Source organism: Brassica napus, chromosome C6 (genome assembly GCF_020379485.1).
Source record: "Brassica napus cultivar Da-Ae chromosome C6, Da-Ae, whole genome shotgun sequence".
NCBI classification, from domain to species: Eukaryota; Viridiplantae; Streptophyta; class Magnoliopsida; order Brassicales; family Brassicaceae; genus Brassica; species Brassica napus.
The window spans coordinates 39,765,461-39,792,479 of record NC_063449.1 but is presented as its reverse complement, the minus strand read 5'-3'; the positions used below and the strand labels follow the sequence as shown (position 1 = coordinate 39,792,479).

Sequence of the window (27,019 nt, the reverse complement as noted above, 5' to 3'; positions counted from 1 at the left end):
TTCGGGTATTTCGGGTAATTGGTTCGGATATCGGATATAACCAATCGGGTACGGGTATCCTGACTGGTTGAATCCTAAACCCGTTCGGGTTTTTTTTAACTTCGGTTCGGTTTTCGGTTCGGGTTTTTCAGATCAGTTCGGGTTCGGATTCGGGTTTCGGTTAATATGCCCACGCCTACTCTAGAGTTACATTGTTAATCATAAAAAAAAAATTGGTTATAGATACAAAACATTCCTTTATTTAATTGCTAAGAATCAGCAGAAAAAAATGTTATATGGAAATGACAGAATCGTAATGTTTTAACAAGATACGATTTGGAGGCCCATCAGCGATGTGGTTTGGAAGTAATGGGCCAACAACTACAAACAAAGCCCATGCAACCAAGACCTTTGCAACGGTAAAGTAAACACACAGCAACGGGACACCTCACATAAAAGACAAAAGACAGTACTTGAGGAAGACTGTGAATGATAAATACCCCATTCTTCAGGGCTTTACATATTTCGAGAGCAATGGCGAGAGAAACGAACGCAGCCGAGTGAGTCCTCGCCGGAGAAGGGTCGAGCAGCCGCCTGAAGAAGCAGAAGACGGCGAGAATGTTGGAGAAGTAACAGCGACTGTAGCTGGTGACGAGGTACGATCAGGGACGCTGGTGGATCTGGATCTTCTCGACTGTTCCGTTTGCTGCCAGCCACTCTCAAACCCTATCTTTCAGGTCTTTGTTTCTTCCTTGTCTATAAAGGAACCATCTTTCGTTACAGAACATCACTGGAATGTATAAAGGAATCATGTTTCGTAAAGAACCCTTTTAGTCAAATGAGTCCTGTGAACATGTCAAGACTGTATCTTTTTGTAATCTCAGTGTGACATATAGCTTGCTCTTTCTTGCCTGAGAAAGCATGATTTTTTTTTGCATTAGGAAGATGTTAAATCGGACTAAAGGAAGCATCTTTCATTACAGAACATCGTTGAACTGTACATATCATGTTTCGTAAATAACCCTTTTTGTAATCCCAGTGTCCATTTGGCTCTTCTTGTTGTGTTAACCTGAGAAAGCATGATTTTTGCATTAGGAAGATGTTATTCGGATTAAAGGAAGTATCTTTCATGACAGTTCAGTGATGAACTGTACATATCATGCTTAGTAAAGAACACTTTTTTTCCTGTGAATATTTCAAGACTTGTTACAAACTATTGCTGATGATAACAACTCTCACTTTGTGTCTTTTTTTTTTTGTGTAATCTCAGTGTGACAATGGACATGTAGCGTGCTCTGCTTGCTGTACTAACCTGAGGAACAAATGCCCTTCCTGCGCTTTGCCCATTGGTGTCTATCGAAACAGAATGATGGAGAGAGTTGTGGAAGCCATCATCGTCCCATGCCCTAACGCAAAACATGGCTGCACCGACAAGTTCTCTTACGGCAAAGAGCTGGCCCATGCTACTGTCCTGCACCAGGCTGCAACTACTCCGGACTCTGCAAGGATCTCTACCGTCACTACCACGCTTACCACTTGGACACATGCAAAGGTTTCACCTGTGGCGTTAACAAGGACGCATGGCTAGAGATAAGCGAGAAGATTTTGGTTCTTCAGGAACGTAGAGATGGTGCACTAGTTGCAGTTCAGTGTTTCGAGGAGGAACAACGAGTGTATGTGACTGTGAACTGTATAGCACCTTGTGCTCCTGGAGTCTCGGAGTTCTTCTTTCAACTCACTTACTCGAATGGAGCTAAATCCATGTCGTTTGAATTTGATGAGATGAACCAGATTCAGAAAGTGAGCTTCCAAACTCCTGAGAAGGGCTTTATCTCTGTTCCTCGCTACTTCTTGGATGGGCGGACTACTTTGAAGATGAAAATTTGCATCAACCGGCTAGGGGAAGAAGAAGATAGTGACTAGTAGTTGTACATGTACTAGTCTTGGATTGGTAGCTTCTTTCTAGAAATCCTGTTTTCTCCTGTCTTTCTTTTAATTATAAAAAAAGTTATGTGGCTCTGTTGAGAAAAACATTTTGTCTACTTGTCAAAATTAATCTTAAATCTTTTTTGTACATGTAACTCGGTCCTGTTTTTTAATTAATCACTTTCTTGTTTGTTGATACTCAATTCGCTTCAAAAGAATCATTTGTTTAATTGCTAGAATTAGGTGAAAAGTAAGTGATTTTAAAAGAAATGGCAGAATCGTAAATATGAGTCAACGGCTCAAGTCTACTGAGAGATCCGACCATAAAAGAGGAGCCATAGAGAAGAGAATCGGTCATTTCAATAGCCATGTCGAACGCCGAGAAAGTCATCAGCGGAGGAGCATCGAGCAGCAGCCACTCCGTTTTTGGAGAAGGAACAGCCACTGAAGCGAGTGATGAGTTTACAGTAACAACGGAGGAGGAGGGGGAGGTACGATCGGGAACACTGTTCGAACTGGATCTTCTTGATTGTCCCGTTTGCTGTCACACACTGACAAGACCTGTTTTTCAGGTCTCTGTTCTTTTTACCTTCTTTCTTGTCTGATCCTCTTTATTCCTCGTTAAATCCACATCTTAGGTTTAAATATCCATGATTTTCTTTTTTGCATTAGGAAGATGTTTTTTTTTTTTTTTTAATTTGACTTATCTCGAACCTATAGAAAAGCCCAGATTGCAGCCCACGGATGGATCCTATTTGTTTGGTATTCAAATAAGGTCAAATCATAGTTTGGTAACGGCTGGTCACATGGGTGAAAGTAACATTAGGAAGATGTCAATAGGATGAGAAAGTAAGCATCTTTCATTACAGAACATCACTGATAAGTATAGATATCATGTTTTATAAAGAATTTTTTTTTGTTTTGGTAAAATAGCTCTTACAACTTTGGTAATGATAAGAACTCTCTCTGTGGCATTTTTTCGCGATCTCAGTGTAACATGTTGGTTTATCTTTAAATGCATTGTTTTTGCATTAGGGAGATGTTAATCGGATTAAAGGAAGCATCTTTTTTTACAGAACATCTCTAAAACGTATCATATTGACATATTTATATCTGGAAGAATTATAATGTATTGACTGCACTTTGCCAAAAACAAATGAATTGCTACTTATTTTCTGTTATGAATTACCACTTTGGATTTATATAAGTTTGCTTTTAGTGTCTTTAATTTGTAATCTGATTACTAGTTGTCTTCTTTTGCAATTCTCAGTGTGACAATGGACACATAGCTTGTTCTGCTTGCTGTACTAACCTGAGGAACAGATGCCCTTCTTGCACTTTGCCCATTGGTGTCTATCGAAACAGAATGATGGAGAGAGTTGTGGAAGCTATCATTGTCCCGTGCCCTAACGCAAAACATGGCTGCACCGAGATGTTCTCTTATGGCAAAGAGTTAGTCCATGAGAAAGAATGCAGTTTCGCTCTATGCTACTGTCCTAGACGAGGCTGCAACTACGCCGGACTCTGCAAGGATCTCTACCGTCACTACTATAACTGCAGCAGCGCGCGGGAATATTTCAGGTGTGGCTATAATGTGGAGGCATGGATGCACATCAGTGATAAGATTTTAGTTCTTCAGGAAGGTAGAGAGGGTCCATTGGTTGCGATTCAGTGTTTCGAGGAGGAACAAGGAGTGTATGTGACTGTCAACTGTATAACACCTTGTGCTCCTGGAGTCTCGGAATTCTCCTTTCAACTCTCTTACTCGTCGTACGGAGGAGCTCATAAAACCATGTCGTTTGGATTGGGTGAGATGAATAGGATTCAGAAAGTGAGCTTCCAAACTCCTGACAAGGACTTCATGTTTGTTCCTCACTATTTCTTGGCTGGACGGACTGATTTGAAGATGAATATTTGCGTCCGCCGACGAGGAGGAGAAGAAGAAGAAGAAAACACATGATGAGGAGACTGATGTTGTTGACAAAGTTCTCAGGTCAACTCGCTAGAGAAGGCTTATCTTCAAAAATATCAAGACTAAAGTTTTTATCAAAGTTGGTATCTGATTTTGTTAAATGTTTTCATTTTGATAGGAGAAGATAAAGAGGAGGATGAGCAGGGAACGAGGAAGGAGTATGATTGTATGAAGTTTAATATGCTTTTGGATTGTGTATGAACTTAATGTATGAAGTTTAATATGCTTACGGATTTTGTAAAATTTATGAATTTATGTAGTGTTTAAAAAAAAAAATTTATGTAATATGAATTTTAGTATGTTAAAGTATGATTTTTGTTTGGTCATGCGGACAGCTCAATTGATATTGTATGATTTGGATTTTGATCAATAATATCTAAAAAATTTGATTGTCGATTTGGACTTGGACATCCCAATTGATCCCTAGTAGTATAGTGGTTGTGTTTATTATCCAAATATTTGCTTCACGGTCTTTAGCCAGTTTCTAGTCCTTTGCGCTGTGAGCGTAATGGAGTGAACCTCAACTTTGTGAAGGAGAAAACAAAAGTAAACACACTAACTTGAAAGAACAATCCAAGAAAAGCAAGAAGCCCTGATACAACTAACTTATTGAAAAAACATCAAGTAATGGAAAAACAAGTAGGCAAATCGTCATTAGTTGTTGAAAATGAGGAATAGTAACTCTCCATCAACATGTGATGCCTCTGATTTTGATGTTGATCTCCAACCATAGTTGAAGATACATCACCAAACTTTAATTTGTGATGATGATCTTGATTTGCACCACCATTGTTTTCTTCAAAACCAATATCTTGGTACTCTTGCGACAGATTAACAAGAGCAGGACACTGCTCCTGGGCCAATATTGCAGTGGTGAGATCAATATTAGAGCCTATCTGGTTTGTGTATCCTCCAAGAAATGAGGAATTTGATGATGGCGTGCTTAGCAAAAATGACGAGATATCGTTGTTGTTGATGAACTTTGGAAGCTGAGATGGCTGTGTTTCTTGTGAGGCAAGCAATAGGCTTCTTAGGTACTGTTGGTCTAGATAAGGACCAGGACTAGCTGGGGAAGTGAAATCCATGCAAGAGAAGGAACTAGTTGTTGTAGAAGTACTAGTCTTATTGGTAGCTTCTTTCTCTTCATAATATGAACATGGTTTGGTCCCATTCATATTTTTCTTGTAAAAGGTGAAGGGAGCACTATTTTGGGGGATAATTTCTGGAAACATTTGGGCTATGTTTGATGGTTTTGGGTAGGTTTCTGTATCGGTGCTTGCCTCTGTTGGTAAAGATGAAACAGATTGAGAGATAGCTCTAAGAACCGTTGTGTTTGTTTTCCTAAATATTCTGCATATAGCCCATGAATCCTGCAATTCCACATACATTTAAATAATCATAACATCAGACTAATCAGTAATTAACCAAATAATCAGTTAACAAGATAATAAATTAATATATCTGTTTAAATAAGACTTTTTGTGTGATCAAAACAAGACTTAGATTTTATCAAATACCTTGTAAGTAAAAAAAAAGATTTGTAAGTGGAAAATATTTTGCTGAATAACTACCTAAGGGCTTAATTTCTTAACCAATAAAAGCACATACGCCACCATATCTTTAGTCTCATTTTCCAATCACATTATACATGGACAGTAGTACTTTTGCATTTAAACGTCTATCTATATGGACTTAGTTAAGCTATGTCATAAATATTAATCTATAATAACGTGAACAACATTCATAAGAATATTGCTTACGTTGGGAGATAGATGAGTATCCGAAAGGTTATGTGTTGATGCAGAAGGCAAGCGAAACTCATGCATCATCCAATCTGTCTTAACCCCTTTAGCAGCTCTTCCTTTGTAAAACACAAGTGACTTCCTCAGACCAATGCATTTGCTTCCGTCCGATGAATATATCGGCCTGTCCGTTCCCGTGGCTTTCCAGAATCCAACACTGGTCACTCGGTTTGGCCTCGTACTGTTCCTATACTTTCTATCTCTTGGACAGTAGAAGTACCATTCTTTCTCACCCGTCATCGCAAACTCTACGTTCAACAAACACACATATTTACTATAATTAGGGCTTTGAAGTAACAATATGGAGAGTATATTTTAATCGTCGTTGGCCATGGTGGATGCTTTAAATGACAAAAATATTTGATTTTTCACATATTCGGAGATTAAGATTTCTAGTTATAAAAAAAAAGAGAAGTAAAAGAGATTGTACTTGGAAGATCCCATGGGTCATATTTGTAGATGTCGAGCTGTGTAATGAGCTTAATGGAGAGTGGGCGATGCTCAACCTTCCGTCTTAGATAGAAACTCACGAGCTCTTCGTCTGTTGGATGAAACCTAAATCCAGGCAATAACACATCTTCCATTTTCTTAGCTTCTCCGTTATTCTCTCCCATATAGTATTAATGAAAGTTCAGAAAGGGTGTTTAAAGTCTCTTGTATAACTTAACAACGTATTAAAACCAACTTGATGAGAGATACTATGTTACAAGAGTATTGAGAGTTTTAAACCCTAAATGGAAAAGAGAGAGAGAGCGAGTTGGTAAGAGTGAAGTTTATTTGCTTAATTTGAACACAATATATGCTATCTTGCGAGGGGTCTGACCCCGAAGGATCAGCCGCCTTTTCTGCTGATTTCCATTAAAAAAATTATATGGTGAGAGTTTGGTTGGAAGAAAAAGTGTAAGTCCATGCATTTAGAAGCATCTCTAGACAAAATTGTATGGGAGTGTCTTGGGATATTCGTCATATTTTTTTGACTGATTTAAGTCTTTGTGTATCAATATTATCTGGTACTTGTATAAGTTGCATTTATTCTAACCCAGAAAAAGTTTTGCATATAAGTATATAGACCTGATTACATAAAAATACATTTTTGTTTCCATAAGTTAATTATAACTAGGGGTGGGCGTTCGGATACCCATTCGGGTTCGGTTTGGATCTATTCGGGTTTCGGGTTTTCGGGTTTAAAGATTTCAGTCCCATTCGAATATTTTTAAATTTCGGTTCGGGTTCGGTTCGGATCTTTGCGGGTTCGGTTCGGGTTCGGATAACCCATTTAAATTATTTTTAAAATTTTAATATTCATTATATGCTTAAAATTTCTCAAAATCTATAAAACAAAATAATATATTACATATATATATTTGTATAATATATGTCAAAATACCTAAAATTAACATATAAATTGGTTTGATTTGAATATTTGGATAGAAAATCAATAGATATTTCAAGTATTTTGGTGTTTTGAATATATTTTAGCTATTTTAGACATTTACTTTTGATTATTTATGTATATTTTCAAGTATTTTAGACAACTTAAAAGTATCTTATATATTTTGTATGTTTTTAATATATATTAAATCTAAAAATAAGTAATATATGTAGGTATATAAATCTATTTCGGTTACATTCGGGTACCCGAAATATTTCGGTTCGGGTCGGGTTCGGTTTCCGTACTTTAGGTACCAAAATTTTGAACCCGTTCGGATATTTAATCAATTTCGGTTCGGATTCGGTACTATTTTTTTTTATCGGGTTCGGTTCGGTTCTTCGGATCCGGGTTTTTTGCCCAGCCCTAATTATAACTAGCTAGACTGTCGTCTAGTCTATTATGGTTTTACGCAATTATACGTTTTGCATTGACGTAATTGTAATTTGTATCAAATTTGTATCTTCTACTTTTATTGTAAGTATATGAGTGTCTTGATTTTATATAAATGCGTATCTAACTTTGGTACACAGCGTCTACGTGACATGCGTTGTGTACGTATATTTTTGTTACCCGGGTCGTCTCAAGCTACCCAAGACTTTGTGTCCGTTTATAAATCAATGCATTTTCTATATTTTGTATGTAGCTTGTTGTGTATCGTTTAGATATATCAAAGACACGGAACCAGAGAGTCAACTAGAACTCAAATTAAGAAATACGACGTCAATGCCCCTTTTGTTTGAAGTAGCAACTAGCAAGGATCGAGGCCAACCAATAGATTCTCCTCTGGAATAAGATCATTAATCCAATAAATTAAGTTTCTAATGTTATGATCAAAATTTAAAATATATTGATAATAGGATGGTTAATAGTTCAAAATCTGAAAATCTCTGAACGTTTCTATTCTATTCCATCTAACATCTTCTAATCCCACTGGTTTCTGTCAGGAATTGACAGAAGTAAAATTTTGATTTTAGAGACAAAACCAACGTGTGATTACTATGGCATGTTTACAATTGTATCCTTCCTGGTTTGGTCATTTTCATAAATTTATTTTTGAAATCTCATATGAAAACTTACGTGGAGGAGAAAAACGAATTTTTTTTAGGTTCTATGTTGTACCAGTTTGAACAAGATCTCGCTGTTAAGGTTTACGAATTACGGTTGTCATGCTAAAAAAAATTTCACATTACATCATAGTTGATTTGGACTTGGGTGTTGGAGAATTTCCAGGAGTACAAACCTATTTTTGATATTCGGAAGACCATTTGACTGTATTATTGTGACAAGTAGGTCGCCCTGTAAAAATTGTTATGAGAAGCATGTCTAGCTCTGAAAATCTTAGTTGGAAGCAAAAGACAACTAATGAACCTATTAGTAATTTGAATAACAAAAAAGAGTTTTTCTTAAACCATACACCTCATTAGTATGATAGATAACCAACTAATCCAATGAATATTTTACCCAAAAACTAGCCAAAAATGAACTAATATTTAGGAGGACGGAAGCATGCGCTTATATTACTTCTATCCAGGGTTAGGCTTTGGTGTCCGGAGATGATATATATTCAGAATATAGTCAAAAGTACAAGATTATGGTTCATTTAAGAAATCAACTTTTCCTTTTGCTAAGAATTTAATTTACGAAAATGAAATATGCTTAGTAAAAGGAAGGTAGTTCATTTATCTACTAGAAAGAGAACCATAAATTTTCTTGTACTTTTGATACATCAACTACCTTAAAGAAAACGAACGTTATCCATGATGAACAAATTGACCTATCTATAGAATCCCAAAAATCCAATCCGAACATACACTATATGTATGAGATCCTAAAAATAACATTTACTATGTATGCTTAGATGTGCCTTTATTACGTTGCATACGTTCAGTTACTTAATACGAACCGGCAATGCAATTATTTACTTATGACAAACAAAAATATCAATTTCAGTATGAGTGTAGCACGCAGTTTCAGGAAACAATCGTCTTTGTTCTTTCACACGGATCAAGATCTCTTGGTTTGGTTCACATAATCAGTATGAATCTGTATAAGTTGATGACAATATATATATATATATATATCAATTTCTTACGGGATGATTACTTATAGTTATAATACGATACTCCATCCGTTCCCGAAACTAAGATTTTCTAGAGTTTTCACGTTTATTAAGAATATAATAAATGTTTACAATTTAATTTATAATTTATTTTTCAATACACTTTTCAATAACTATCTACCAATAAAATTTAATCAATTCAAATATTCACAATTAATATTCCTCAAAAATATACAAAATACCTTTAAAATATAGAAAATCTATTATAACAAATATAAACTCTAGAAAATCTTGTTTTGGAGGACGGACAGACTATAAAATAACAAATTAACAAAAGGGCGCGTGAAACATTTACAAGGCGAAAGTCAAATCTGCTCTAGTTTCATTTTTTCCCCTCATTTGTGTGGGTTTTGGCAAAATATCGAATACCAAAATATAGAATTTATCAATTGTATCTTGCTTTTAGTAAAATCTGGTTGAGGTTTAAAATTTTGCAAAAACCACTGCTTTCTTTAATAGTTTTTCGTTACAAGTACCATCAAATTTATCAATTAGTTACTACACCGTCAAATAGTAATTAATACTACGTACTAGCTGGAAAATTAAGTGAAAACAAACAAGTGGCTAGACAAATAGAATCATATGAAAATGATGTTAATTACCTTTGCCAGTAAACTGGTATATCCTTTTATATGTCGTTACCAAATGATGACGTCCAACAAATAGTACTAAAACTAACATTTTGACATAATATAAGTATCATTTTCATCATATTCACACACACACACACAACATTTAATTGGTTCTGGTCCCTTGTAGCTAATACTTTCTTTTGCTACCGACTCTAAACTAGATCGAACTATAGGCCATTATCTAGGAAAGCATCAAATTCAATGAGATCGTAAAAAGCCAAGTTTTGTTTTCTCGGTTAATACCCATTTTGTCTCTTCCAGTTTTGATGTTGACTCAAATTGTTTTTACTTCCCAAACGTGTGTACTTGATTTTAGAGCTCTATGTTCCATTTTTAATTATTTTTTAATCAGTTATATAATAAGATAATCTGAAAATCTTATGAGTCAAACTTGAAAGTATGGAAGCCCAAGCACCCATACCTCTGTCTTCGCGAACATAATGTACGAGTATTAATAATGTCTCTTAAGCACCCTTGGCTTTTGTCTTTCCAAAAACACATTTATATTTCACATGAGTCGAGTCCATTTTTAATAACATATCATTAGAGTTTCACGTGTTAAAATGCTGCTACATCCTAAATATTTGAATGTTTAAAAAGTCAGTAGATTTAACGCGTCTGGTTCTGGTTTAATCCGTCTAATCCTCACTAATTAAACCTTTCATATTTCTAAATCTATCTTATTAAAGCATAAGTACTTTTAGGAATTGTTTGAAAAAAAAAAGAATATAATGTTGTTTGAAAACATTTATAACAGTATATTAAGAAAAAAAATGTAATGAACTTATGTTATTAAAAAAAATTGAAAGTCCATTACATTATATTACAAAGTAATGAATTTATGTTAATTGATATACATATTTCAAATCAAAATAATAATTTAAAATTGATTTATATCAAAATTTCATTCAAAAATATACATATATTCAAAATTAAATTTTACTAAAATATTTTCCAAGAAAAATTATAAAAAAATGTTTTCAATACATATAAGAAAAATACAATACAAAACTCAATTTTAAACATCAACTTAAATTATTGGTTTTATATTTCACATTAAAATTTTAAAATATAATATAATTATTTATATGATGGTACATATAAAATAATATTAATTATATTATTATTTATACGATGATACGTATAAAATAAGACTAATTATATGATGACACATATATGATATATAATAGTGAATAGAGATGGGTGTTCGGATACCCATTCAGGTTCAGTTCGGGTCTCTTTGGGTTTTGGGTTTTTTGTTTTTGGGATCAAAGATTTCAACATTCGGATATTTCTAAATTTTGGTTCGTGGTTCGGATCTTTGCGGGTTCATTTTGGATTGAAATAACCTATTTAAATTATTTTTAAAATTCACTTTATAGTTTAAATTTCTCAAAATCTATAAACAAAATAATATATTTCATATAAATTTGAATAACATATGTCACAATACCTAAAATTAACATATAAATTGGGTTGGTTTAAATATTTGGATAGAGAATCAATAATTCTTTTAAATATTTTTGGTGTTTTGAATATACTTTAACTATTTTAGATATTTACTTTTGACTATTTGTATATATTTTCAAATATTTAAACCAATTTAAAAGTATCATATATATTCTGGATGTTTTTTATATACATTAAATCTAAAAAAATTAATAGATATAAGTATATAAATCTATTTCATATACATTTGGATACCCGAAATATTTTGGTTTGGATCAGATTAGGTTTCAGTTCTCTAAATAGCAAAATTTTGAATAATTCAGATATTTGATCAATTTCGATTTGGATTTGGTACTATTTTTTGGGATCGGAATCGATTAGGTTCTTCAGATTTGGGTTTTTTCAATCCTAAATTGTAAAATGAAAAATAAATAGCAATCTATTTTGAAAAATATACTCACGCAGGCGCGAGTCAAAATCTAGTTCAATATTTATAGCAGGAGTGGACATTCGACTCTATTCAAATTCCAAAGTTTCGGAGTTAAGAATTTAAGCCTTATTTGGATATTTGTAAATTTCGGTTCGGCTTAGTTGGGGTTAGTGATGGTTCGGTTCAGGTTTTGATACCGTTTAAATTATGTAAAAAAAAAATTTAAAATCTTTAAAATCCGAAAAAAAAACATTGTTTTCGTAAGCTTGGTTTTTAAACTGTATCTATATTATTAAAAGAGAAGTACCCATTTGAAAATGTTCTTATTTCATTAATTAAACTCCCTATTTTTTTACTTGTCTTTTTCAGTTGCATTTATGAAATATCCTAAAACGAATAAAACTGTCTAATTTATTACTTGTCTTTTCAGTTACATTAATGAAATAAGCTTAAACGAATTTAAACTTCATATTTTATTGTATGTCTTTTTTCAGTTACCTTAATGAAATATACTTAAATAAATTTGGACATAATGTCATTTAATCAACAAAAAAAACTCATGAGTTATCCTTACGTGCATAATTTTAATAATGAAGATTTTAAAAAATGTGCATCATTAAAATGTTGCCTAAAAAATACAGCACTAATATATAACATGCATCAATAAAACTAGAATTTGGCTCACACAATTGTACGGATATTATTTTCAGTTGATTAAATTAAAAAATATTTATTTATTCAAAACATATTTAAGAATGACTATGTTTTTAAAAATTATATGATATTATTTGCTCATAACTCATTTGTCATTTGCTAAATTGTTAAAAATAAAATTTTAGCATAATATAACTCAGTTGTCATTTGCTAAATTTATGGTTTTTATTTATATTTTTTATTATTTAATTATAATATATTCATTTTATATTTGAAAGACAAATGAATTTTCTTTCAAACAATATTTTTGTAAATGTATTTTTTTAAAAAATAATCAATTTAAATTGTTATTATCATTGAATATAATTATTTTTGACATAATTTGAGTTTTCGTTTACATCCAAACTTATCATATTTTAGGATAATTTTAATTTAAAATGTAATTTTCATATTTTTCAAACAAATTCTAAAAATATTTTTTAAATATTTTGTTATAGTTTTTTAAAAAATATTGAGTTGCATTTCAAATAAAAAGGTAAAGATATTAAAAATATTATAATTAAAATATGTAAAATTTAATATAGTTTTAAGGAAATGGTCAAAAAAATTACACATTAAAAAAATCATGATTTTTGTTAACTGGGCAGATCATTATTTATATGAAATCGCAAACGAAAAAAAAAAATTTATGTTTTTACAATTATCTAATTAACTATGTATACTCATTTTTTATATTTTTATATGATATCACACATTCGTAAAAAAATAGATAGTTTAAGATGCAAAAAAAAAATTTATTTAAAGAATATAATATGAATGAATTTTACAAATACATCATTTAATAAAATAAATAATTAAAAACTGAAAATTCATATCCGCGTTTAGTATCTAGTTACGTTTTAAAAGCACACAAGGATTAGCATTACTTGCAAAACATCATTACGTAGGAGACCTGCACACAATAGACGGACCTCTTCAAACATTTCTCTATAGACAAGATTATAGTCAATTTAATCAAGTTGGGCTTGTAGTTCAGAGAATCAATACTAAAAATATTAAGAAAATTTATGATTCTTTCAGTAGTTACCTTGTAGATAAATAAATAAAATAAAGTTTGTTGTACAAAACTCATAACACATTGGAAAAAAAAAACAGAGTAAAACAACTCAATAATTATATACAAATCTATAAGTCTATCTAATCCCATCGTGAGATTAAAAAGAAAAGGGCAAAATGCAAACCGGTTCTGTTTCTGGTTTAAGAACTACCAAAGCATCCATCCATTATCCAACGTCAAAACAGATACAGAACATTACTCAAAAACCCCAGACCCAAGAAACTCAATCATCTTTAAACTCTTTAGTAGGACGTGCTTCAAATCCTCCATCTTCTCTTTTCTCAAGAGAGTAAGGCATGTAAGTCCCAAGAATCCGATCCCACATGGAAAAGAAAGGCTGAGAGAAATTGTACTTGCTTCCATAGAGCTGATGATGCACATCGTGGTAAGCCGAGTTGTTCTTGAACACCATGTGAAACAAGTTCCCAGGAAGGCAGAGACCACAATGGTCGTCCACGGTCTTGATCGTGGCGAAAGAGAAGAAGAAGATGGAAGTTCTTGGCGACATACCAGAGATCAGGAAAGACAAGGCGCCACCAACTGTGTCCAAGATAAGGCCTTCCGCTGGATGGTTGTATAAAGCTCCATATGCGTAAGGGACGATGAGGCGGTGGTGCTGAGAGTGGATGTGTTTGTATAAGAACTTGTTGTGATGCATGTAACGATGCATGAAGTATTGCCATGTGTCGAGGACTATCATGGCTACCACAAACTGTCTGATTAAGACCAGAAGAGAAAACTCTTGTGCTTTGTCCGCTTCTGCATCACTTCCAGTGACCTGTGTAGACAATGGAAAAAGCATATTTATAGCCAAAAACCATAACAAACATATAAAAAAAAAACTCCATGGGATTGATGAATCAATCTATCAGAGGCATCCAAATTAAATAAATATATATTTACCAAAGACAAACTAAGAATCAGGCTTCTCCTCTAAAGCTTTAACTATCTTTATAACACTAAAATGACCAATCTGATTCACTGGTCATGAAAGCTAAGCTAGAGAGCTAATCAACTACTAGGAAAACAAAAAGGATGCTACAAACTAGCTTTCAGATGAAAAGGCCATTTCTTCTAGCTTTAGATTCATTCATATAGAGACAAAAAAAATGCAAACTTTGCAGCCAACAAAAGATCATTAACGCTACAAAACTTACAAAAGATTCAAACTTTTGCGTCTTAATTTGAATCCTAATCCCATTCCGTTACCAATTTTACACTAAACTTTGGATTCACAAAGCAAAAAAAAAAGTCGAAAGTTCGAAACTTTACCGTGAAGAGGATGATAGCGACGACAGCTTGGACGAGCTGCTGAAGAAGAACGCCTTTCACGACGGATGATTTGGAGACGAGATTCTTCTCTTCTTCCTCCGCCTTAGAGTGCAATCTGTAGCTCTCCAGAGAGGATAGCGCCACGTAGATCCCAGAGTAGAGCCAGTATACAACAATCGGAGCCACGGTGCCGAGCAACTCGTCGGAAACAGAGAAACCCATCATCATCCCTTATCGCGTTTTATCTCAGCTTTATCCACCCAAAAGAGATTTCCATGGGAAATGATTGAGGAGAGTATATATAGCACAAAAGGAAAGATTCGTAGGAATCAAACCGAGAAACCTTCCCAAAAAGGGTTTGTTTTTTAATTTAAGAAGAAAAAACGTCTGCGATTTGCGTCTGCGTTTGCGTTTGGTTCGAAAAATCAGCGGAGGAAACAAATGGATAGATAGGGAAAAAAAAACACGCGTTTTGTTGACGAGAGATGCGGCTGAATTGTACTCAATTAAAATAAAAGTAAATATCTTAGACCAGGTTCATCTAGAAACATTTTTAACTCATTGATTTTTTCATCCTACTATATAAAAGGAGCTAAATCCTAGCTTCCTAAACCGTGCCACATAGGTAAAATAATCAGAACCAATCATTATGCCATGTCATTCTAGACTGGGCTTTAAAAAAAAAAAACTAATCATTAAAATGTGTGAAGAGTCACGTTTAACCCAGTTCAACTCCAATTACATCATAATAAAACAATGCATGCATTGATTGTTGATTATTAGGCTTCTAGCTACCACATCTTTGCCATCCTAAATCAAAATCGATTTCTACAATTTTAACTTGCCTCATACTTAATATTCTTATAGCTGGTGAACATTTTAATTTAGGAAATCGTTATATTTCATGCCAAAAATGCCTACTGCATTCATTGAAAATTAAATAACATATATTCTACCATTAGGATCAAGAACTCTAATCTGAAGACCATATATTCATCCCCTCTCACTCTGAAAAAACCACCACCGCCAACCGTTCAAGATTTTGTGTAAGTCAATATTTGAAAGTCACAATTTTGTCAATTTCTTGGCGTAAGTGATATGTTTAAGAGTTGGATAGTTAAGTCCGTATGCGGTTGGGGACGTGAGGTTTGGCTCACCTTCCACTGTTTATTTTCAATTATTTTAATAATAGATTCATATTGATAATCTGTGCGATCAAACGTATAAGATTTTAGTTGGTTAAGATTAAACATAGACCGACAATCTTCCGTCTTTAGCTATTGGTCTCCGCCAAAAAAAATTGATTTAATAATATAATAGTTCCTGCCTGCTAAGCTACTACAATTGTAGTTCACATCTATCGGTCATATAAAATATTTAGTTTTTTTTTGGCTTTATAAGATTTTAGTTTGTAATTAATCTCATGGTTCGATTTTATCCATTGGGACCATTTTCACTATGTTTTATTATCAAACCATTTCACTTTGCCTAACATTTAAATATTCTTTCCTTTGTTTAAGGATCGATTGTTCCTCAATACCATGGTCAAACCAACAGCCAAAGATCCTCCGCTAATGGGAGGTATTTTGAATTTACAAGTACATTTTTGAATCAAAAACTTTATTAGTATTGATATATTAATTTAATACTTTAATCCAAAACTCTAATAAAACAAATATAAAATACAAATTATGTTTTATATATATTTATTTTTTTATATATTTTTGACTATTTACATCTTATTAAATTTGAAGCGCACAAAAAAAAAGAAAAGTTACATCTTATTTGATAAGATTCCAAATATGTAAATGAAATGCTACGTTTTGATTTTTGTTTATTGCTACGAAACGTTTTAAAAACTTGGGAAAAGGTAAAAATACAGACGACATGACTGGCCACTCCTTTTCCCCCGGTTTGCAAGAATCTAATTGAGTTGCTTAATATTTTTTCCAAATTAATATATAGTCTCATCATAATCATAAATTAATAATCTATCTCTATATAATTTTATATAAGTACTAAATAAAGATATTATTATTCATTTTATAGTTACAAAACTCTAATGAAACAAATATAAACATTATTAGTAAAATATGTTTTTACTTAAAAATACAAATTATGAAATAAACCACAATTAATTCTTAATAAAAAAAACATGCTCCCAACTGTATCAACATATAGGAATAATTAAATTTTTTTGCAAAAAAAAAAACATTTTTGTGATGAAAATTTTTAGATGATGATTGTTTTCTATACAAACATGTGGCACCTCTTCACCGTTGTTTTAATCCCAAAACATGTAGGAATCTATTAATACAAATATTAACATACTTTAATTAAATATGTAATCCGCGCGGAACGCGGACACCGGCTCTAGTTTCTATAATAGTCTAATTGCTATTCATCTCTATTTTTTCTTCTACTTTAGAGATCTCTATTTTTTCCTCTATTTATAGAAGAAGAAATATCATTCATCTATTTTTACTCTACATTTAAAGATTACTATTTTAGAGAAATACATTAGAGCATATCTCACATCTATTATAAAATTCATCTATTTTATAGGTGAAAATAGTAAAATACATTGGAGATGTTATTACAGTAATTTAAGTAATTTAATTATGTATTAAAACAAAAAAACAACCTGTGAAAGGTTCTAAAACAAAAAAAATAATGTTATTACAGTAATTTAAGTAATTTAATTATGTATTAATTTCTCAAAACTAATAATTTAATTATGTATTAATTTCCCAAAACTAATTGAAACACTACTACAATGACATCTGTCATTTTAAGCTTGCAACCAATTCTTAAAACTTTGCAGTAAAAACCTTTCGACGTTCTCTCAACATAATTATTTTTTTTCCTTTTTCTTAAATGCTAAGAACCCATCGAAGAGTTTGCCGATGGAACTGCTCTTAGTGCGATGGGTGAAATGCCAACCGATTAAAAACTATTTTGGGGGCTCCTCTGACGTTAGATTCTGTAACAAATATCTCGTTGGCATGTTCGCTACCGTATGAGATTCTTATTAATGTCTACGCTGTCGTCCGCCCAACGGCGTGATAATTTGTGGGATTATGAGAGCTTCTAAGTGTTTTAACCGTGATGAAGCACACGAACAAAGTAAAAAAGGAGTGAAGTAACCGTAAGTATTTGAGAGAAAAGAGAAATTTGCGAATTTAAGAGAATGAGAGGATTTGTGAGATTGAGAGAATGAAAGAAATGTTTGTATTGAATTGTGTGTTTAATTGTGTAACATACATGGTGTATTTAAAGGAAACAAAAGCAATAAGAACTCAATGGTGGAAGAATAAATAACTAGTAGTGGACTAGCCACTCCTCCCCATTTGGTAAGTGATATGGCCACTCCTCCCACTTCCTCCACTAACTAGTAGTGGACTAGCCACTCCTCCCCATTTGGTAAGTGATATGGCCACTTCTCCTACTTCCTCCACTACTTCCCTTTGTTTAATTCTTCATGTCAACACTCCCCCTCAAGCTTGACAGTAGTGAGTGTCAAGCTTGGAAAGCCATGAAGTATTCCCTCATTAAAACCTTTTCTTGGAAAAACCACTTGGGATAAAAACCAAGCAAAGGAAAAAGAGTAGAATACTCCACAGTGAGGAGATCATTGACATGGAAGGTTTATGAGTCCAAGTCTTGGAAGAATGGACTCACAAACTTTGCTACTGGCTGCCTTGGTGAAGATGTCAGCCAGCTGATCCGCACTTCTTGTATAACATGGGAGAATCACTTGCTGCTCCACTGCTTGTCTGACCTTGTGGCAGTCTACTTCTATGTGCTTTGTCCTTTCATGAAAGACTGAGTTGGATGCAATGTGTATTGCGGCTTGGTTGTCACAGTGCATGGTCATGGGAGAGGTGATCTCAATTCCCAAGTCGCCTAAAAGCCCCTTTATCCAGATAAGCTCATTGGTTAGCTTCCTCATTGATCTGTACTCTGCTTCTGCGCTTGAACAAGATACTACTTTCTGTTTCTTGCTCTTCCAAGTGACAAGATTCCCTCCAATGAATGTACAATAACCGGTGGTTGACCTTCTGTCTACTCTATCTCCAGCCCAATCTGCATCACAGTATCCTATCACCTCAGTGTTCTTGTTGCAAGCCATCCATACACCTTGTCCTGGCGCTTCTCTTAAGTATCTTAGAATCCTCTCCACCATGTTCCAGTGATGAACCTTGGGAGTTTGCATGTGCTGGCTCACTTGATTAACTGCGAAACACACATCTGGCCGAGTGATGGTTAGATAGATCAGCTTCCCAACCATCCGTCTATACTGCTTGACATCTTCAAATGGAGTGTCTTCATACTCCCCCTCTCGCAATACCTTGTAACCTTCTTCAAGTGGTGTCTTGGCATGTCTTCCTCCAAGATCTCCTGCCTCCTTTAATATGTCCAGGGTATACTTTCTTTGGGACATGAATAATCCTTCCTTTGATCTGCACATCTCAATGCCAAGGAAGTACTTCAGTTCTCCCAGGTCTTTGATGTCAAATGCGGCCTTGAGAAATGTCTTGGTTAAACTGATCCCCTCCTTGTCACTACCCGTGATGATGATGTCATCCACATAGACTAGAATTACTATAATTCCTTGCTTGCTGGTGAGAGTGAAGAGTGTGTGATCCGCTTGAGACTTCACAAATCCCCTTCCATTCAATGTAGTGCTTAGCTTGTGGTACCAAGCTCTTGGTGATTGCTTCAAGCCATAGATTGCCTTTCTGAGTCTAAGGACATTCCCTGGTTTCACCATTTCTTCCATCCCCGGAGGTGGTTTCATATACACTTCATCTTCTAGTTCTCCTTGCAGGAAAGCATTCTTCACATCCATTTGCCAAAGGTCCCATTCTAGGTTCACTGCTAATGAGAGTAGAATCCGGATTGTATGAAGCTTGGCCACTGGTGCAAAGGTGTCTAGATAGTCCTCTCCATACACTTGTGTGTATCCTCTTGCCACCAGTCTGGTCTTCTTTCTTTCTGGCTTCCCATTTGCAAGATACTTAATGGTATGTATGAGTCTGCTGGTCACGGCTTTCTTCCCTTTTGGAAGTTCTGTCTCATACCAGGTGTTGTTCTTCTCCATGGCCCTCATTTCATCATCCACCGATTTCCTCCATTCATCATCTTCCATAGCTTCTGCATATGTTCTTGGTATCCATTCCAGGTCCAATGAACTCATAAAGACTTGATGTTCTTCTGGATAGTGAGCTAGGGAGCATAATCCACTTTCTGGATGTGCCACAGCTTGAGCATTGTAGTAAACAAAATCATTTTTAACCCAATCTGAGGCTGGTCTTCTGATCCTTGTACTTCTCCTTAGGACTTGTGTCTGCTCAGGTTCATTACTGCTGCTTGGTTCTCCTTCTTGAGCTTCAGTGTCTGGTTGTCCCATCTCATCTTGATCATGAGATAATACTGGGTTTTCTTCAGGTTGAGCTTGCGCCGGTTGATCTTCATTCCCCCCTTCATGGTCAGGATGAGAGTCTTCAGTGTTATGAACCATGGTCTCTTTATAAGGAGTAGTGTCCCGGCCTTTCTCTGGTTCCTTTTCTAGGTTAATGCCGAGTCTTTCCATAAGAATCTTCAGGTTGTTAGCTCTGTCCGAGGCAGAATGAGATAGATCTTTGAGTTCCTCCCAACTCTTCTCATCATAATAGGCCTTGGATTCCATGAACTTAACATCTCTGGATACTAGGACTCTCCTTGTCTCTGGTACATAGCATTTGTACCCCTTTTGGTGCGTAGAGTATCCAATGAACATTGCCTTTGTGCTCTTTGCCTCCAGTTTGTTTCTTAGTTCTCCTGGAATCAAAACAAAGCACACACACCCAAACACACGCAAATGATCAATTGATGGTCTAGATTTTTTAGTACCTCATATGGGGTGGCATCAAAGAGGACTCTTGTAGGTGTGCGGTTGATTAGGTAGGTGGCTGTGACTACTGCATCCCCCCAAAACCGCTTGGGTACATTTGTATGGAACATCATACTCCTTGCCACTTCCATCAAGTGTCTATTCTTTCTTTCAGCCACACCATTTTGTTGGGGTGTGTAAGGACAGCTGGTTTGTTGAATGATTCCATGTGAGGCTAGATGTTGTTTGAAGGTTGTGCTAGTATATTCACCACCATTATCTGATCTAAGAATTTTAATCTTAACATTGAAATGGTTAGTAATATAGTTCTGAAAATTTTTAAATGCTTCTAGCACCCTATCCTTAGATTGCAACAAAGTGATCCATGTGTATTTAGATTTTTCATCAATGAATGTCACAAAATATTTATGTTGTTCTCTAGATACACATGGAGCAGTCCACACATCAGAGTGAATCAAATCAAAACAGTTTTCATATTGGGTTTTTGATTTAGGAAACACAGTTCTGCAATGTTTTCCTAATATACACGCTTCACACTCATTTTTAAAAGAAATACTAGGCAACAGGATGTTCAAGGCACGAGAATGAGGATGTCCTAGTCTAGCATGCCAGATTTCATCTTTAGGGAATTCAGAAACAGAATGAAACACACACGATAATTGAGATACAGGTCTTGTGTCCTCAAGTAAGTACAAGTCTCCCTTGGTAACACCTTTCCCAAGCAACTTACTAGAATCAATATCCTGAAAGTATACACTGTTAGGCGTGAAACTTGACAATTGAGATCATTAGTTACTTTTTTAACAGACAGTAGGTTTGAGGCAAATGTAGGCATATAGAAAGCTTTAGATTCTTTATCAAACAATCTAAGTTCACCTACACCTTTTATTGGAATTTTATCTCCATTTGCTATCATCACATTTCCTAAAGCCGGTTCTATGTTCTTAATCAGTTCTAAATCACTTATCATGTGATGAGAAGCACCAGAGTCTATAACTAAGGGCTTAGCCGATTTAAAATTATTCATAGAACCATTTGCATTGTGAGAAGCATTAAGGGAGATACCAAGAGTTTTAGATATACCAGATTCCTTGAGAGCCTTGATGAGAGCGGTTAAGTCAGACTTCTTGATGGTCTCATCTAGATTGGCTCTTGGCGTGGCATAGCCTGATGTGGAGGCAGTAGCTCTTCCCACACCTAGGTTGCTTATACCCATGGTGATTGGTGTTGTTGGCTCAGCACCATCAGTTGAGAAGTTGGCTCTTGCATCTTGGTATTGAGGGCGGTTGTCCCTAAATTTGTTGGGCTTGAGGTGCGGATGTAGTATCCAGCATTTGTCCTTCATGTGGCCCTTCTTCTTGCAGTGATCGCAGGTCAAGTTTTTCTTCTCATCTAGCTTGTAAGCTGCCTTGTTTGACACGGCTCGTTCAGCTTGATGTGCCATGTTTAAGTCTCCCTTGCCTCCAAATAAGCCCACAGAGCCTTCTTCCTTCTGAATTTGAGCGCATACTTCATCCAGGTCAGGTAACTTGTCAGCTCTCAGGATGTGCTTGATTAAGCTCCCATAAGATGGATTAAGCGTGAGCAGTAGTCCAAACACTCTGTCCTCTTCACGCCTGGTTAAGAGAGTGGCGGGGTCGGTAGTATGTGGTCTGAGTAGTTCCATCTCTGCCCAAAGAGACCGGAACTTGCCAAAGTGAGGCTGGAACTCCATATCTCCTTGGTTGAGGGTATTGATAGCTCTTTTTACTTCAAAGACCCTTGTAAGGTTGGAGGTATTTCCATACACTTTGTAGAGTGTATCCCACAGCTGCTTGGTAGTTTCACAGTAGGAGTAAGACTCCATGATGGCGGGTTCTAGGGAGCTAAGGAGCACCGTGAGAACCATGAGATCTTCCTGAGCCCATTTGTCTTCATCAGTAGCTACCACAATCTCCTGTCCATCTTCTCCTTGGGTGGTTTGTTTTGGAGCTGCTTCTGCTGAGACATGACTCCACAAACCCTTTCCTCCAAGGGCAATCTTCACCATCCTGGCCCACAAGAGGTAGTTAATCCCCTTCAGGGTCACAGGTATGCTGATGCGGTTGTTGTTATTGTTGTTGTTCTCCATCTTGAGGATTTACTTGGTCAGAGGTAAAGTTTAAGAACTAGAAACAGAGTTTTGATTTTGCGGAATTTAGAAAGGTTTCAAAGATTGTTGCTGCTCTGATACCATGATAATTTGTGGGATTATGAGAGCTTCTAAGTGTTTTAACCGTGATGAAGCACACGAACAAAGTAAAAAAGGAGTGAAGTAACCGTAAGTATTTGAGAGAGAAGAGAAATTTACGAATTTAAGAGAATGAGAGGATTTGTGAGATTGAGAGAATGAAAGAAATGTTTGTATTGAATTGTGTGTTTAATTGTGTAACATACATGGTGTATTTAAAGGAAACAAAAGCAATAATCACTCAATGGTGGAAGAATAAATAACTAGTAGTGGACTAGCCAATCCTCCCCATTTGGTAAGTGATATGGCCACTCCTTCTACTTCCTCCACTACTTTCCTTTGTTTAATTCTTCATGTCAACACGGCGCCTTATAAGTTCGAAGTTGGTTTGAAAATTTGAACAATGTTGAAGATTCAAAGCTTCACAATTAATCAAAATTTCAGAATTTTAAACCTCATAATCCGCATGCTGTACAATCTAAAGGTACCATTTCAAAAAGCATGGGACGCGACCTTCCCAGTGGAATACGAATCTGAGAAAGATGGGCGAAACTACTTCATGTCACCTAAGTTACAAGTGTGCACAACATTTTGGTACTTGAGTGGGTTTAATTATTTTTGTATACGTGATAGTTTGGAAACAACGTAATGCCAAACTAAACTCTAGCATCCGTGATCTTCTTCTGAGACTTACCTCATGACATTGTTTCACATCTTTCAACCTTAAGATGATCTATAAGCTCCGTAAAAACCACTTGCTCCTTTAATTTCTACGTAAGAAAAATTCTCCTTCCACATACTCTTTTTCATCACATTCCTCTGATTATTTTATTACTCCACACCTCTTTTGAACCAATAGAAAAAAAAACATAGCCTAACAAACATTGTTTTATTCTTTTTTTCTTATATATATTATGTAACAGATTGATGGTTTAACCAGTAAACAACTTTATTTTATGGAAATTTTGGAAGTCGATCGAATGATTATTAAGAAAAAAGGTCTGAGACATAGAATTGTTATAAATTCTAAAAATGTTCACGATATAAGTGTTGTCACAATATATACATATAGTAGTACTACTATTGTAAAATTAGAGCTTCGATACTGGGAGAACAGAAACAACTTTGAATTCGACCTCAACATTCAAATTGTCTTCCTTGTCCAAGTAGCTTGACCTTGCCTAAGAACTAACACACTTCTGCACGATTTGATTTCAGAATTGGTGCAATTACTGGAAGAGATCCAAAGAAGAACACACGGAGGCTTAAGAATTCTAAATATCAATCAATTCGACATTGATAAGAGGAATCGTATATATCAACAAGATCACAAGCTTCTGTCACTGAGATACAAAAAGAAAGGAATAAGACACACTCTAATGTCTCTCATACTCTTTCTACCACTATGCTTCTATATTTCTGTTCTTTCTGTTAACCAACAATCATTGTGGGAGAAACAATTAACGACGTTACTCCATTCCATGCCAAGTTAATGGTAAGCGGTACATGTTGTTCAAAGTAGTTAAAGAGTTGCGGAATATAGTTAGGGATATTATACTTGTGGAGTTTCTGTGTACCACAAACTACAAAGGTAAGTTTCCTTTGTAAAACCAAATGCATATATGGAAAGTAGAGAATTCGAATGTTGACTAAAAAATGCAAGACATATGTAGCATTTTCTGATAGACCTACAGTAGTGCTTATATAATGGGAGAGTAATTGGTAGCAGAAACAACTTTAAATTCCATCTCAACGTTCAACGCGTGTTCCTTGTTGTCCAAGTAAGTCTTTCGAAGTTCAGCTAAGGACATAAACTTATTCCAACCCCAACTAGCATTTTGTACTTCGAACCAGACGTTCACTGCGAGTACATAAATATCTCAGTATATATCTAGCTAGTAACAAGAAAATAGAACAAAAATATTGTAATAATGTTTCAGAAGATATACTCTGGAGTTGGATGTGATTGGATCCAAGTGGGTCTAGAACTCGTAAGTTTGCTTGCACAAAAATCTTCTCATCTTCTTTTAGTGTATCACTAGCAGCCATTTCCAGATAAATGGATAACCATTTACCATCTGCTATAGTGTCGCCCTTGGGATACAGCCTTAGAACCCTACATTACATTAATTATTATTAACATATTAACATTCATACGCACACGACACAATGTATGTGCGTATAAATACATACTTTTAGACCAATATTATATATATATACTCACCATTTTCTCCCTCCCATTGAAAAAATATCTGATGTCAAATTATTCACGTTCAATTCAGAAAAATTCTTGAGAGCCCAAGAGAACTTAGGACCAGAGAATTTCTCATTAAAAGAATGGATTTCCCAATTGGTAAGGGATGGAGCAACAATGACATCAACACCAAACTCACATTGACCTCCCTCGAAAACGTAGCCATTTTCAGGGTTATTGAATGTATCATATGGAAGAACTTGCACCAGTCCCCACACCGTTCTAAGGGCATTGAACCGCTTTACTTCTACATCTGAATATGTAAAAAGGTATTGCTGATTAAAACATATACAGAGAGATGGAGAGTGAGATAAGTAGGTTACCTTGAATAGTAAAGTACTTGTTTTCTTTCTTGTTGTAGACAAAGAAACGAAGTTCGGCAAAAATCTCTGTTGGTGGTGTGAATACCATCAAGCTTTTGCTGTCTATTTCTACGTACATGGAAATAAATCCACTCCCATTGTCCTTTTGGTTCCCTTTTGGGTATACGATCAGTCTCCTATTTTTATAAACAACAATAAATATTATAACTTACAAAATAAGACAATTTTTAAGGAAACTGATGTATTGATAACTCTGGTGCTAAATGATTAGCCAATCAATACCATTTATATCCACCAGATGAGAATTTGCGAGATTGGAATTTATGATCAGAGAAGGCAGTCGAGTTCTCAAGTCGAGAGAAGCAATACCATTAACCAACTCGAGTTGGCCTAGTGGTACTTGAGGGAGCTTCGGCCCCGATACGGTCCCGGGTTCGATTCGCGTTGGCCACGAGGGGATTTACATGGGCTCCTCTCGCCCTCCAGACCACTTCGCGTAACCAGGGGCCCTTAAGTGGACGCTTAAAAATCCTGTAATGGCATGGGCTTAGGCCCGGTGGGCTAGTCGATCACGCAAAAAGTGGTCGGATACTGGATTATCAAAAAAAAGTCGAGAGAAGCTTTGAATCTTGAGGGAATAAGATGCAGGAGGATGCTCTCTCCACTTCTCCACAATTGTAGAAACTGCTGAGCGTGAACCCATTCTACTTTCTACCCAAGTGACCACCTCCAAGTCAAAAACTAATATTGTTGTGTATATATATATATATGTAAACCCTAGTCGACTCCTGACCCAACCGTTATTGTGCTTGTGCTTGGGCTTGGTCTTGGGCTTGGGCCTGGGCTAAAAGGAGAGGTTGCTGAGCGTAGTTGCTCTTTACAAATCAGAGTTACAAAAGGAAGAAAAGAGGAATTAGGTTTGTATAATTTACAAATCAGGTAGAGCACCCCATTAATGAACTTGTGGGGGTAAAAAAAAAAATATATTAAAATAATAAATAATGATGAATTTGTCTTTCTCCTCCTCTTCCCAGTAAACCGGGTTCATCACTGTAGCGCGGGCCCCACGGCACGTGGCAGCCCGCGATTGGTCCGATTAATTTTTTTTTTTTTTTTTCTAAACAAAAATCAAACAGAAAAAAAAATATAATAAAAAAATACTTTGTGAACCCTTTTCATGGGGTTCACTAACGGGGGTGTTGTTACACTCTTCTTCTTCTTCTTCTTTATTTCGTATTGTACCGTCTAACCTAAGGAAGCACAGAGGGTAAAAAAAACCTAAGGAAGCACACCATTAACCGTGAATCCAAGCGTCTTTTCTCTTTCTACACGATATGTTTTGTTTACCAACAACCATTAGCTAGTGTATGTTTCCTACAAGTAGTTACCAGTTGCTGATGCAAAGTTTTTTTTGATGCAAAGTTTAACAGACTACAAAAGGAAAGTTCACTGTTAAGCAAGTTTAAGCAAAACTAGAGATTTCGAATGATAATTAACCAAAAGACTATGACATAGCATTAGCACTATATTTATTTTGGAAGAACGTTGTATAA

At 35.1% G+C, this 27,019-nt stretch overlaps 4 protein-coding genes and 1 pseudogene across 5 annotated transcripts; 2 read left to right on the top strand and 3 right to left on the bottom strand.

The window, feature by feature from the left end:
* Positions 1-513: 513 nt before the first annotated feature.
* On the top strand, positions 514-2,049 carry LOC106369849 (annotated as a pseudogene).
* Positions 2,050-2,099: 50 nt separating this feature from the next.
* On the top strand, positions 2,100-4,203 carry LOC106403003 (E3 ubiquitin-protein ligase SINA-like 2). Of its 2 annotated transcripts, none has more exons than XM_013843832.3 (3): positions 2,100-2,396; positions 3,176-3,898; positions 3,996-4,203. In XM_013843832.3, exons 1-2 carry the CDS (start codon positions 2,274-2,276, stop codon positions 3,863-3,865), a joined length of 813 nt encoding a protein of 270 aa, XP_013699286.2. In that variant the 5' UTR covers positions 2,100-2,273; the 3' UTR covers positions 3,866-3,898; positions 3,996-4,203. The 2 variants fall into 2 exon arrangements, with proteins under 2 accessions (XP_013699286.2, XP_013699285.2); XM_013843831.3 differs by having other exon boundaries at positions 2,129-2,477.
* Positions 4,204-4,425: 222 nt separating this feature from the next.
* LOC106403577 (protein FEZ-like) lies at positions 4,426-6,851 on the bottom strand. The gene is made up of 3 exons (XM_013844392.3): positions 6,110-6,851; positions 5,638-5,927; positions 4,426-5,247 (listed from the first exon to the last, which is right to left on the bottom strand). The coding sequence occupies exons 1-3, from the start codon at positions 6,291-6,293 to the stop codon at positions 4,498-4,500; spliced, it is 1,224 nt and encodes a 407-aa protein (XP_013699846.2). The 5' UTR covers positions 6,294-6,851; the 3' UTR covers positions 4,426-4,497.
* A 6,682-nt stretch (positions 6,852-13,533) lies between these two features.
* LOC106402640 (sphinganine C4-monooxygenase 1) lies at positions 13,534-15,121 on the bottom strand. Its single transcript, XM_013843413.3, has 2 exons — positions 14,785-15,121; positions 13,534-14,290 (listed from the first exon to the last, which is right to left on the bottom strand). Exons 1-2 carry the CDS (start codon positions 15,010-15,012, stop codon positions 13,736-13,738), a joined length of 783 nt encoding a protein of 260 aa, XP_013698867.1. The 5' UTR covers positions 15,013-15,121; the 3' UTR covers positions 13,534-13,735.
* Positions 15,122-22,785: 7,664 nt separating this feature from the next.
* On the bottom strand, positions 22,786-25,824 carry LOC106403578 (MATH domain and coiled-coil domain-containing protein At3g58200-like). Its single transcript, XM_022705257.2, has 5 exons — positions 25,749-25,824; positions 25,467-25,642; positions 25,114-25,396; positions 24,839-25,005; positions 22,786-24,750 (listed from the first exon to the last, which is right to left on the bottom strand). Exons 2-5 carry the CDS (start codon positions 25,582-25,584, stop codon positions 24,590-24,592), a joined length of 729 nt encoding a protein of 242 aa, XP_022560978.2. The 5' UTR covers positions 25,585-25,642; positions 25,749-25,824; the 3' UTR covers positions 22,786-24,589.
* Between the last annotated feature and the right edge of the window lie 1,195 nt (positions 25,825-27,019).

Coding starts and splice junctions, on each gene's coding strand:
- LOC106403003 (XM_013843831.3), top strand. CDS start 2,274: ATGTCGAACGCCGAGAAAGTCATCAGCGGAGGAGCATCGAGCAGCAGC. Junction 2,478..3,175: donor TGACAAGACCTGTTTTTCAG/GTCTCTGTTCTT, acceptor TGCAATTCTCAG/TGTGACAATGGACACATAGC.
- LOC106403577 (XM_013844392.3), bottom strand. CDS start 6,293: ATGGGAGAGAATAACGGAGAAGCTAAGAAAATGGAAGATGTGTTATTG. Junction 5,928..6,109: donor TGACCCATGGGATCTTCCAA/GTACAATCTCTT, acceptor TGTTGAACGTAG/AGTTTGCGATGACGGGTGAG. Junction 5,248..5,637: donor ATACTCATCTATCTCCCAAC/GTAAGCAATATT, acceptor GTGGAATTGCAG/GATTCATGGGCTATATGCAG.
- LOC106402640 (XM_013843413.3), bottom strand. CDS start 15,012: ATGATGATGGGTTTCTCTGTTTCCGACGAGTTGCTCGGCACCGTGGCT. Junction 14,291..14,784: donor TCGCTATCATCCTCTTCACG/GTAAAGTTTCGA, acceptor TTGTCTACACAG/GTCACTGGAAGTGATGCAGA.
- LOC106403578 (XM_022705257.2), bottom strand. CDS start 25,584: ATGTACGTAGAAATAGACAGCAAAAGCTTGATGGTATTCACACCACCA. Junction 25,397..25,466: donor CAAGTACTTTACTATTCAAG/GTAACCTACTTA, acceptor TTACATATTCAG/ATGTAGAAGTAAAGCGGTTC. Junction 25,006..25,113: donor TCAATGGGAGGGAGAAAATG/GTGAGTATATAT, acceptor AATGTAATGTAG/GGTTCTAAGGCTGTATCCCA.